This window comes from Pan paniscus, chromosome 19, assembly GCF_029289425.2.
Source record: "Pan paniscus chromosome 19, NHGRI_mPanPan1-v2.0_pri, whole genome shotgun sequence".
Taxonomy (NCBI): domain Eukaryota; kingdom Metazoa; phylum Chordata; class Mammalia; order Primates; family Hominidae; genus Pan; species Pan paniscus.
Window position 1 is genome coordinate 80,255,726 of NC_073268.2, and position 12,334 is coordinate 80,268,059.

Consider the following 12,334-nt stretch of genomic DNA (forward strand, 5'->3'; position numbering starts at 1 on the left):
CTCGGGCCATACCCCTAATCTTGGTCAGCTGATTATGACAGGCAGACAGCACAGTAAATAACACTATATATTAAGAAAACCCAAAGCATATGTATCAATGGTATATACCCAACAGCATCCTAGCAATGGAGAGTCTGTAGCAAGGGCCTCCAATGTGAAGGTCAACACAGTCACTGTGATGCATGTATTTCCATTTTGTAAAGCATGATCTCTGGTGGTCATTTTTATCTTCCTAACTTATTGGAAAAGTCTCCTGTTTTGGAGACTCTTAGAAGAAGAATATTGAGATGCTGGAGAAGGTCACAGAGCCTTTGAAATTTTTTTTTTTTTTTTTGAGACAGGGTCTTGCTCTGTCGCCCAAGGAGGAGTACAGAGGTGTGGTCACGGCTCACTGCAGCCTCAAACTCCTGGACTCAAGTCATCCTTTTGCCTCAGCCTCCCCATAGTTGAGACTACAGGCATGTGCCACTATGCCTGGCTCTCTTTTTATTTTTTTTGGGATGGAGTCTTGCTCTGTCGCCCAGGCTGGAGTGCAGTGGAGTGATCTCGGCTCACTGCAACCTCCACCTCCCAGGTTCAAGTGATTCTCCTGCCTCAGCCTCCTGAGTAGCTGGGACTACAGGTGCGTGCCACCACACCCAGCAAATTTTTTTTTTTTTTTTTTTTTTTAAGTAGAGACAGGGTTTCACCGTGTTAGTCAGGATGGTCTCCATCTCCTGACTTCGTGATCCACCCAACTCGGCCTCCCAAAGTGCTGGGATTACAGGTGTGAGCCACCATGCCTGGCCACCTGGCTAATTTTTATTTATTTTTTATTTTTTTTTGAGACGGAGTCTCGCTCTGTCGCCCAGGCTGGAGTGCAGTGGTGCAATCTCAGCTCACTGCAACCTCCGCCTCCAGGGTTCAAGCGATACTGCTGCCTCAGCCTCCTGAGTAGCTGGGACTACAAGCATGTGCTACCACGCTTGGCTTATTTTTTGTATTTTTAGTAGAGATGGGGTTTCACTGTGTTAGCCAGGATGGTCTCGATCTCCTGACCTCGTGATCTGCCCGCCTCAGCCTCCCAAAGTGTTGGGATTACAGGCGTGAGCCACTGCACCTGGCCTACACCTGGCTAATTTTTAAAAAATGTTTCTTCTGTAGAGACGGGGTCTCACTATGTTGACCAGGCTAGTTTCAAACTCCTGGCCTCAAGCAAACCTCCTGCCTCACCCTCCCAAAGTACTGGGATTACAGTTGTGAACCACTGCACCTGGCCTGTAATTTGCTAATGCTATACTTCTAAAGTTCTAACAGATGTTGCATACATGCCTGCTCCACATGTGTGCAACTTACCCATGGATCGCAACTCTGTTCTCACTGACAAAATCATAATATGAATATGATCTGAAGGTAGAGGAGAACAGAGCTAGGACCACGAACCTTTTCCATCTAGCATGACATAGCTGGTTACTTCAAGAACCACTAGAGTTTACATAACTCAGTTATTACTTTAATGGGTAGATTGGGCAACTACCATGCTCTTAAATATGTTTAATGAACTCGCCTAAGAGGCCACAGCACAAAGATGATAAGAAGACAATATCCTAAGCAGACTATAAGTGATGAATTGCTGGCAAAAGCTGGAAGACCAGATAGGACACAGTGACATGGATGGTCAGAAGATTATCAGATGTTCCCAGGTCACGGCCCACAGAGAGAAAAATCTGTGCCGATCGTTTCCTCCAAATTCCTAGGCTGGGAGTTCCTCATTCTGAAGGTGTGGAAGGAAGCAAGAGTCTCAGTGTCCTGAGCAAAACCTTAAAAGTCTGGCCTGCACTTGAGACCCAGAAATACACATAAAGCTCCTCGAGGCATGAATAGGCAATAAGCACTTTCAGTTCCTCAAAAAGAAAGCTGCTGTATAAATACAGGCTATTATTACTACTATGATTTCAAGATAAATACAGCTCTCCTTTGTGTTGCAAATGCTTTTTTATTGACATTTTGGCAGCAACATAGTAAAAGAAAAGCAGGTGATCTGATGCTTTGAAAGCTGTGACCCCACAGGTATGAAGGCAGTTTATCTAGGCAAGCTATTAAGTGCTGTTCTATCAAACATTCTGATAGCAGGAAATACTAAGAAAGCGCTATAATTAACAGGCAGAGCCTGGCTTTCCTTCCTTGGCTTAGATGATTGTACTCACTTTAAATTTCATCCATTTGCCACTGGGTATGTTGCAATCTTGGAATCTCAGGACTAAGTCAACACAGCAACTAAAAGCTTGTTAAATGAGTAACCATATTAATGATGTCAATTCTTCTCCCAAGTTGGGGGAGCCCTTTCTTAATTGGTCAGCTGATCCTGGGGAGAACAGCACCTGAAGCACAACCCAGGAAAGAAAGGGTTGGCAAGGCGGTGACTGCGCCCTCTCTCTCCGCATGCCACTTTCCCAGATTCCGGGACTTACACCAAAGAGACACAAGTTTCTGGAGACAGGAACTCTTACCCATGTAGAGGATTCCATCTGAACTTCGGCACGGGGATGCCTGCACCAATTCTGGGATGGTAAAAGGAAGTTTCTTTAAAAAAAAAAAAAAAGAAAAAAAAAGTTAACCAAGTCTTGTGCAATTATTACAATTTTACCAGGCAGTTTGTTTCTATTACCTAATTCTGCTAAAAAGAGAGAAGCACTTTGCAGATGAGAGTTTTCCTAACTGAATACAAAGGAGAAGGGGGCACCCTATGCTTCCACATCTACTTTGTTTTTATTTTTATTTTTTTGAGACAGGGTCTCATTCTGTCGCCCAGGCTGGAGTGCAGTGGCACCATCTTGGCTCACTGCAACCTCTGCCTCCTGGGTTCAAGTGATTCTCTCACCTCAGCCTCCCAAGTAGCTGGGATTACAGGCATGTTGCCACTACACCCAGCTAATTTTCCACATCTATTTTGACAAGCTCCCAGGTCCCTGAGCTCCGTAAACATCCACTCCTTTACTTGACACCATGTGCAGAGGCCCCTCAAGGTCTCCTGTCCAGGGTGCTTCCCAGGGGTGACACAAACCTTTCCTGAAAAGATTTACACAAATATGGAGAGTTATATATTCTTTGAAATTCTAAGAAAGAATTGTCCTGGCTTGGAATACAGAGCCAGAGCTGGCTAGACTGAGTAAAATGACAGTGCTTTGTAGAGCCCCATGGGAGGGAGCCAGGACATTGATGCTGAAGGGATGCAACCTTGGTGCCAAGCTCAAGCTTCGAGGGAAAGGAGAAGTCGCCATTACAGGGGCAACACAAGAGTTTGAGGTGGAAAAGAGTTTTGATGTTTTCTTCAGTAAATAATTCACTATTGAAAAACAAGAAAAATTGAGACTTTTGGTTTTGAAGAGGAAGTTAAGATAGGTGCCAGGAAAAGAAACTCAAAGGAATCCAAATGTTTCAACTGCATTTCATCATAAAACTGATTCTTCTGAGTCTACAGCTGACATCTGACGAGCTCTTTTGGTTAATGCTTGTTTCAGTATACTTTATTTTTAGAACATTCTGTGTTTTTGAAATTGTTCTATAGATACCTGCTTTTATAGAAATGCCTCTACTGCATGGTCACCTTTTTCTCCAAGAAAGAAAAGACTTCTCTCTAGCTTTAATAAGCAGAGCTTTGCATACTAAATAACTTGGATTTTCCCATCATCCCAACATTCAAACCAAGCCTCAGAGGAGGAAAAATGCTTCAGAGAGGCTGCAATGACTGGGTTTTGCCATGTGTTTCTGAGAATCAGAAAGGCACTGCAGATCTTCTAGTCTTCTGGAGTCCTGTGGTCTCTGCTGAGCACTGCCACTGGTGCCCTGATTCAAGGCCCAAGCTTGGGAAACATTGTTTCTGGAGCTGCTAAACCACAACCCAGAAAGGAGCACAAGGGAGTGATGAAGGGCATCCTCTTTTTTTTTTTTTTTTGAGACGGAGTCTCACTCTCACCCAGGCTGAAGTGCAGTGGCGTGATCTCAGCTCACTGCAAGCTCCGCCTCCCGGGTTCATGCCATTCTCCTGCCTCAGCCTCCCAAGTAGCTGGGACTACAGGCGCCTGCCACTGCGCCTGGCTAATTTTTTGTATTTTTTAGTAGAGACGGGGTTTCACCGTGTTAGCCAGGATGGTCTCAATCTCCTGACCTTGTGATCTGCCCGCCTCGGCCTCCCAAAGTGCTGGGATTACAGGCCCGGCTGGGCATCCTCTTTAAGAACCAACTCCAACACTAGAAGACTCAGCCCTGGACATATTCCTTCACTTCTCCAGGCTGTTTCCACACCTCTAAAACGGGGATATCACCCACAGGGCTGCTGAGAGATTCCAATGAGATAACTTATACAACTCACCCCAGTTTCTGGCAAACAAATTGCTTAAGAAATGGGGACTACAGAGCTGTGGAGAGAAACCAACGGAGAGCAGTGTTGAAGGTGAAATACACACAGCTCTATACAAGCTTGCCCTCCTCCCCTCTGTTTTGGTCACAGGCATTCACAAAATAATTTTAAAACACCCAAGTTAAAGTCCACAATCCACTTACAGCCTAGATCAGTGGTTCTCATCCTTGGTTGCCCATGAGAATTACTTGGAAGCTTTAAAAACTTCCTACTGATGCATAATACGCAAACAGAAAAGCACTCATCATCACACAGCTCAGTCAAGTTTCACAAAGTGAACATACCCACGTAACCGGCATCCAGGTGAAGAAACAGAAGCCCCCCTCCTCTCTTGCCCCCCTTTCTAGCCATAACTCTCCAGGGGTAACTATTATCCTAACTTCAAAACAGCAGAGACTCGTTTTTCCTGTTTTTGGCTTTACATAAGTGAATGGCAGCGTGTGGCCTTTTTTGTCTGTCATGTTTTGCTCAACATCACGCTTGTGAGTCATCCGCGGCGTGTGTCGTCATAGACTGTTGGTCCTCATCACCGTGCATGCCGCTTCCAGAGTTTATTTTTCCATTCCACTGTGGATGTTATTTGGCCACCCTCTGCTTATTATAAATGGTGCTGCTGTACATTTGGGCACATGACCATTGGTGAACAAAAGTGCATTTCTTCTTTTTTTTTTTTTTGAGATGGATTCTCGCTCTGTTGCCCAGGCTGGAGTGTAGTGGCGTGATCTCAGCTCACTGCAAGCTCCACCTCCCGGGTTCACGCCATTTTCCTGCCTCAGCCTCCCAAGTAGCTGGGACTACAGGCACCCGCCACCGCACCTGGCTAATTTTTTGTATTTTTAGTAGAGACGGGGTTTCACCATGGTCTCGATCTCCTGACCTCGTGATCCGCCCACCTTGGCCTCCCAAAGTGCTGGGATTACAGGCATGAGCCACCGCACCCGGCCACAAATGTGCATTTCTGTTGGGTCTGTAACCTAGGAGGGCATTACTGGGTCCTAAGGACTTTAGCACTTACTGCCAACAGTTTTCCAAACCACTTGTGCCACCCTGCACTTCCGCCAGCAGTAGGTGAGAGTCCTGGTTGCGCCACATCACCAACATGTTTTCTTTTCCTACTTTCCTTGTTTTGGCCATTCTGGTGAGTAGCAGTATGGCACTGTGGCTTTAATTTGCATTTCCAAATGACTAATAAAATGGAACATCTTTTCATATGTTTATGACCATTTGGATATTCTCTTCTGTTATTCTTCCATTGGGCTTTTTTTAATGTACCATAGGATTTCTTCATATATTCTGAATATGAACTTTTGTTGGATGTGTATACTACAAATACTTTGTGGCCTCTTTATGAGGAAAAGTTCTTAATTTTAATATAATCAATATATTGATTTTTTCCTAAATTTATAGTGTTCTTTAATATCCTACTTAATAAATCTCTACTTACTCTAAGATCATGAAGATGGTTCCATTACTTTTTTTCTTAAAGCTTTATTATTTTGCATTTCACATTTAGATGTGTGATCTATCTGGAACTGATTTTATATGTGTTGTGGGGGGGTAGGAGTCAAGACTTTTATTCCTATATGGATATCCCAATTGACCTACACCACTTATTGCAAAAACACTGTAAGCTAGGTGGTGGTGGCTCACGTCTGTAATCCCAGCACTTTGGGAGGCCGAGGTGGGTGGATCGCTTGAGCCCAGAAGTTGGAGACCAGCCTAGGCAATATGATGAAACCCCATTTCTACCAAAAATACAAAAAATTAGCTGGGCGTGGAGATGTGCACCTGTGGTCCCAGCTACTCAGGAGGCTGAGGTGGGAGGCTGGCTTGAGCCTGTGAGACGGAGGTTGTAGTGAGCCAAGATTGTGCCACTGCATTCCAACCTGGGTGACAAAGTGAGACCCTGTCTCAAAAGAAAAGAGAAAAGACAAGACTGGACACTGCAGTGTCACCTTTGTCACATATCAGATGACCATATGTGTGGGCCTGTTTCTAAATTCTCTTATCTGGGGAGCTTTTAAAAAGTCCTGATGACTTAGATCAATTAAATCGAGACCTTCTGGGATTGGGCCCTATGTTCTAGGTCCTAATGCTGTTTTTTCGAATTCCAGGTTATTACAATGTATAATTAAGGCTGAAAACCACTGGTTTAGATTCTCAAATGGAAATGAGGGTAGAATATCACATGACTCCCTTAAGGAGTCATCAGAAGGTGGGGCAGGTGGAGACAGCATTTCAAACTATATCCCTCCCTCCTAAGGTGAGGGTCACCAGTTAGAGCAAACCCTGTTCTTAACATTATATCCTCCAGTGTATGGGCTGGGCCATGAGAACCTGCTGGTCTGCATCCGTGTTTCTGAACTCTGGCACCACATTTAAAAGCTCATTTAGGAAGCTCTCTGAAAAGACTGATGCCCAGGCTCCTCTCTAGACCACCTGAATCAGAATCCCCAGGGGTTGTTTTTAAAAGCTCCAGGTGGGAGACACAGTAAGACACTGTGCAGACACACTTAAGGACCGCTGGTCTAGAACCCCTGGAGTACAAAAAGCAGCTAAATATACTCACCATCAGGCCTTCATTATTCTTGCTTCCAAGCGTATACAGGCTGCCATCATTAGGATCTGGGAGAAAGGCAGGCCTAGAGATTAAATAATAAATATCAAAGATAAATTACAGCCCAGGGCATGGAACAACATACCAAAGCCACGCAAACCCATGATGGAGGAATAGAGAGTGGAGGGTGGTTGTGTGTAGGTGTATAAGTGAGTATATAAGACAATTCCACCCACTACTCTCTCTCACTTCAACCACAGATAAATAAAATACCCCTATGGTGGTATACACTATCCTCGAGTGGAGAAAAGCGGCCTGAAAGGAAAAATCATACAAAACCATAGAAGACAAATCATCATTTGGTCAAAGCACTCTGGATGAAGGCAAAATATGTGAAAAGGACCCAGTAAGTCCACTTTTCAATTTCTACATCAATTGTGTATAGAACTCCAGCCATTAACATTTAATAGGATGGCATGGTACATAAACAGGTAGAACAAATCTGCTTTTAGTTTTCAAGAGATATTTTTTGTTTAACTGGAGGCAATAAAAGCAGACTCTAACAGCTTGACATCAGAGACAACCCGCCAAGGGGACAGATCAAGGTCCCTCCGTCAGTAGCTTCCCTTGAAGCAGATGTGAAGTGGTCTTTTGTCAAGTTAATCTGCTAAAGACTAAACTATAACTACAGTCCCTCAGAAACCCTTGGCTGAATCGTTCCTTAGGTTGCGCCATCCTTTAAGGCTCTTACAGGTGCTATCCAGCTTTTACCCCAACACACACTCTGTAGTAGCAGGTCACATTCACCTTTTTTCTCCATGATATGACACAGCAAAGAGGAAGAGGTCCAGTCCCCCTGAGGACTTTGGAAGTTTAAGTTCAAAGCTCAACTTGAGTTTCATCTCAAATAAGCCTTTTTAAAACCACTACCCTTCTCCCTCAGGAAACTGACCACCTCCTCCTCAACGCAAGCTTTCATCACAGCACCTGTAAGACTTTATATGTCACTCACTGTTATTCCTCAAACTTACACATATATGCACTCCCAGCAACTGGCCTCATAAACACTGATTGAATGAAGAAGACTGAATTAAAGGGAAGTACTGAGCGAATCAGAAAACTTACTCTTCCACATGTGTTGGGACCTGCAGGACTGGATCTGTGCAAAAGAACAACAAAGGCATCATCAGAAACATCCCAAAATGTCAAGATTCCCAGAGGCTTCCCAGGACCAGGCCAAGTTGTACCGGTAATAACTTTCTCCCTCCTGTTAACCTACATGGGCTAGTGTACGTGAAGGTTATATGCACTTTTGTATCACCGTGCATATCTTTTAGAAAACATATCCACAATGATGCAAATGTAAGCTCTTGGATAGTTACTGAGGCTGGATAGAGAACTGAGACCAGAACAGAACTGCTTTCAAGAAACTTGCATATAACTTGGGGGATGGATGCAGAACGATGAACCAGTCACCACACACCGTGGACAAGGGGTCAGAGCATCACTATCTGACACCTCAAAGACTTCTAAAACCTTAATCATTACCTTGTCCGATGCCTGGAGTAGCTCTACATATTCCCATTAGGAAAAGTAAAATGGGTTTAAGAACTGACTTTGATTGGCCAGTAAATGGACACACCTCTTTGGAGCGGCAATTCTAGAGCCTCCAATGTTCATTCCCTTTGGCCCCCCCATTGCATTTCTATAAAATCTAATTTAAAGACAATATAAACTATAGAAAATGGTTTTTGTACAAAGATGTGTACGTAGCAGCATTAAAAATGACCTACCCAATAATATGGTTAAGTTATAGAATGTCCACTTAGCAAAAAATTAAGGCTTCTAAGAGGGCTAATAACATTTTAAGACATATACAAACCTATGCTATTATGTTCAGGAGAAAAGATAACATTGTACATAGAGTATTAATGCAACTATGGGGAAAGGCTTCAATGTACCTAATTAGATGGAAAGATCAAAAATGCTAATTGTAAGTTATCCTTGTTGGAAATGCAACTCCCCCCAACCTTTTCTATATCTTAAAATTTCTGCAAGAGCAGGCACTACTTTTTAAATTGAGAACATGTTTTTTTCTCTAAGTCAATTTTACATTTGCAGCAATTAATGGCAGAATTCTTCCCTCCCTAGATTTTCCTGGGCACAAAGCAAGAGGAAGCTCCTGATTCCAGGGGCAGATGGTGGTGGCAGTGAGAGAGCATGAACACTGGCACAGCAGCACTGTGTAGTGACAGATCCAAAAGTCCGCAGGCAGGAGACTCACAGCGATGAGGTATTTCCAGCAACCAAAACCCCACAGCCATGCTATACACAACTTAATCCCCGGGGGCAAGAACAGCAAGTATTCTTACATGATTTTGTATGCAGAATTCCAGACTCTGTAGGCTCTGCTTATGGTGACAGACAGCTGTCCAATCCATCCAATTATTGGATGAAGGAAAATCTTTTAAGCCTTATCATATGTTGACTTTGCTTAAAAGCCCAGCTCCTATACAAAGGCATATGGTGTTCACAACAACAGAGGTGTACACACACCATATGCGGTCTGTGGGCAGCAAACAAACAACTCACTAAACCAAAAACACTCTAGGAAACAGGAAGAACTTTCAGTCAGTAAGCACATGTTTATCTTTCCCATTAATCACCTCTCAGTACACTCTCACAAACAGACTGATGCAAGAGACAGGAAATAAAGGCACACCACACTCATCCTACTGAAACAAGCTAGTCAAGGTGCAATAACCCAGTTATTTTAACACCGGCCTGAAGGCATGCAAGCCAAGAAGAGCAAGAATATCATATTCCGAAGAAAACACAGCAGTAAAATGGCATCTTTTTTGTTTGTTTCAGCCACTTAAAGGTATCACAGATAAACGCAGATTAAGAGGACATGGCCAAATTCCAGGAATTCACCAGAAACAAGACATGGAGACCAACATGATTTAAATTCCTGTTCATAACCTGATCTTTGCTGTACAGTGTTTGCTCAGTCACACAGACTCGTCTTCAGACGCAGATTTTCCTGGTTTTCTACAGCTTATCCACTGGTCACCTGACACTGAGGCCTCAGGTCCCAAGATATGCCCTGTATCAGGAAGGTTCCAGTTAAGATTCAGGACATTGGCAGGAGACAGGGGAAGATTCCCGGGACAACTACATTGGTGTTTAAGAACTGAGATTTGTTTTTCTAGGCTTAGGAGAAGATAAACTCCAGTAGGAGGCCCTTATGGTTATCTTAGCATTTCCCATCCACTCAGTAAAATAAGCACCTGGAATAAGCCTCTTCAAAGCTGCAGCCCAGGTAAAGACACAATTATTAAGACAGTTCTGACAGAGGCAGACACACTGCTGCTTGGCTTCTGAAATGTAACAATGACCTAATTCTGTAAATGTTTTTCTTTAAGAATCATCTGAATTCAAGATTTGCTTTAAAATACTATAGAAAATAATTATACGGGGGGCAGGGAGGACAGATAAAACAAGAAGTGGCAGGCTGTTGATAACAGTTAAAGATGAGACACGGGAACACTGGAGTGTTATTTTACTACTCTCTGTACATATGGTTAAATTTTTTCATATTAAAAAAGGTTAAAGAGAAAATTATCTTTGGAAAGTCAGCAAAAATAAAAAGAGCATTATCTGAAAATGTGCACTAAAAGAGTAACATGAAAAAGTGGTTTTGATTTAATAATGAGAACTGATATCAGGTAAGATTCTTGCTTTAAAAAAAAAAGTTTTCAGCCATGTGAAAAGAAACACTGTCCTACCTGTAGGGATGTAAACAAATACTGCTGTAAAATAAGCCACTATCTATATGGGGCCTGATAAGAATAAAAGCCAATGTCACCAAGTTGTTTTACTTTCAGAAAAAAAAAGTTGTGGGGGAGTTACTTCACAAATATAAAAAGTGGCTGTTATGTAAGGTAAAGGTAAGGTTATCTGGTAAAGGTAGAGAGAAAATATAGCTGAAATCAAGGTTTGGTCTCCCAGGATTAACACGGGAAAGAAACAAACCTGCTCACTGATTCCCTGGGAGCAGCCACTGGCCTCAACTCCACTCCCCGGCCCCCATCGTGTGTCCAGCTGAGGCCTGGAATGGCACAAGTTTTACACCTGCAGGAACTGACATCCTGGGTGAGGTCACAAGATGCTCATTGCTAGGCTAATCTAAATCACTTCTTTAAGCTCAAATAACAAAACAGACGTCCACATCTTTCCTTTGTCCAAGTTCATAAGGGTAAAGTTTTAAACATTTCTGTCCCCAAAAGCAGTGAATTTTTGTCCCCACTCCCTCCTCCACACAGGGAGGAACATTGCCAGCTTCTCCCTTCAGCCTTTCTTCTCACTCAGAGAGCACATGCCTCTCTATAACTTCCACCCTAACCACAGTGGGGTTCTAGGCTCCCCTCTCCCGGGTCCTCTCTCTGGATCAACTGGACACGCCCACTACTTCCCACCAATGCCTCAGCCTCTGCTTGCCCAAGTCACGCCCTCTGTCTTTTGCCTGAGACTGGCTTCTACTCCTGACTACCGTATTTTATTAACAGTACCACCATTCTCCTAGAAGAAAGCCATGACTCAAACAACACTGTTGATGTCTATTTCTCCCTAACATATGCTATCAGTTGCCAAACTCTGTGGTCTATTTCGATGCCAATCATAATTCTGTGTCCTGTTCCCATTCCCTTCAACACCATTGGAACCCTTTGTCTCTCAAGCCTTCCCTCCTCTCTTAATCTGTGTGGCCTTTGGAATCAGACAAACCAGGCATAAATCCTGGCTCTGCCAATCACCAGTTGAGTGACCTTGGCAAAGTTACTTAAGCTCGCGGAGCCTCAATTTCCTCATCAGTAAGGAAAAAAAAAATAGAGATAACATCAACCTCATGGGGCATCTCTATGTGGATTAAATGTTTGTCAAGACTGTAAGTCAGTGCCTTGACACTGAGAAGAGTGATCCTTTTAAAGGCATAAATCAGATTAAGCTTCTCTGTGACTCAAAATCCTTTGGTGGTTCCCCATCTCACTCAGTGAAGGCCAGTGTTTACACGGTGGCTCATAAATCCCAAGCAGTCCCTCCCTTTCAACCTGTCACCCTTTAACAATCTCCCACTATTTCCCACACACTCCATTCCAGCCATGCCGGCCTCCAAGTATTCAACAAGCACTGCCAGGCCTGCCCATGCCTCAGGACCTTTGCACTGGCTGTTCCTCTGCCTAGGTCTTTGATCAACTGTTGCCACCTCAGAGTGGTCTTCCATGATCACCTCCTACTGCCCAGGATTTCCAACCCTTCTTCCCTGCTTAATTTTTCTCCATGTCACTTACCACCTCTGTAGTTCTGTATATTTTATTGCT

At 43.5% G+C, this 12,334-nt stretch overlaps 1 protein-coding gene across 1 annotated transcript in view; it reads right to left on the reverse strand.

Annotated features, from left to right (window-relative positions):
* ERN1 (endoplasmic reticulum to nucleus signaling 1) overlaps window positions 1–12,334 on the reverse strand; it is a 91,757-nt gene that overhangs the window by 33,565 nt on the left and 45,858 nt on the right. The window contains exons 3-5 of the mRNA XM_003811362.6: window positions 8,082–8,115; window positions 6,969–7,041; window positions 2,490–2,562 (exon numbers count right to left, since the gene is read on the reverse strand). Of these exons, the coding sequence (XP_003811410.1) occupies window positions 2,490–2,562; window positions 6,969–7,041; window positions 8,082–8,115 (180 nt within the window). The remainder of the gene's footprint in view (window positions 1–2,489; window positions 2,563–6,968; window positions 7,042–8,081; window positions 8,116–12,334) is intronic.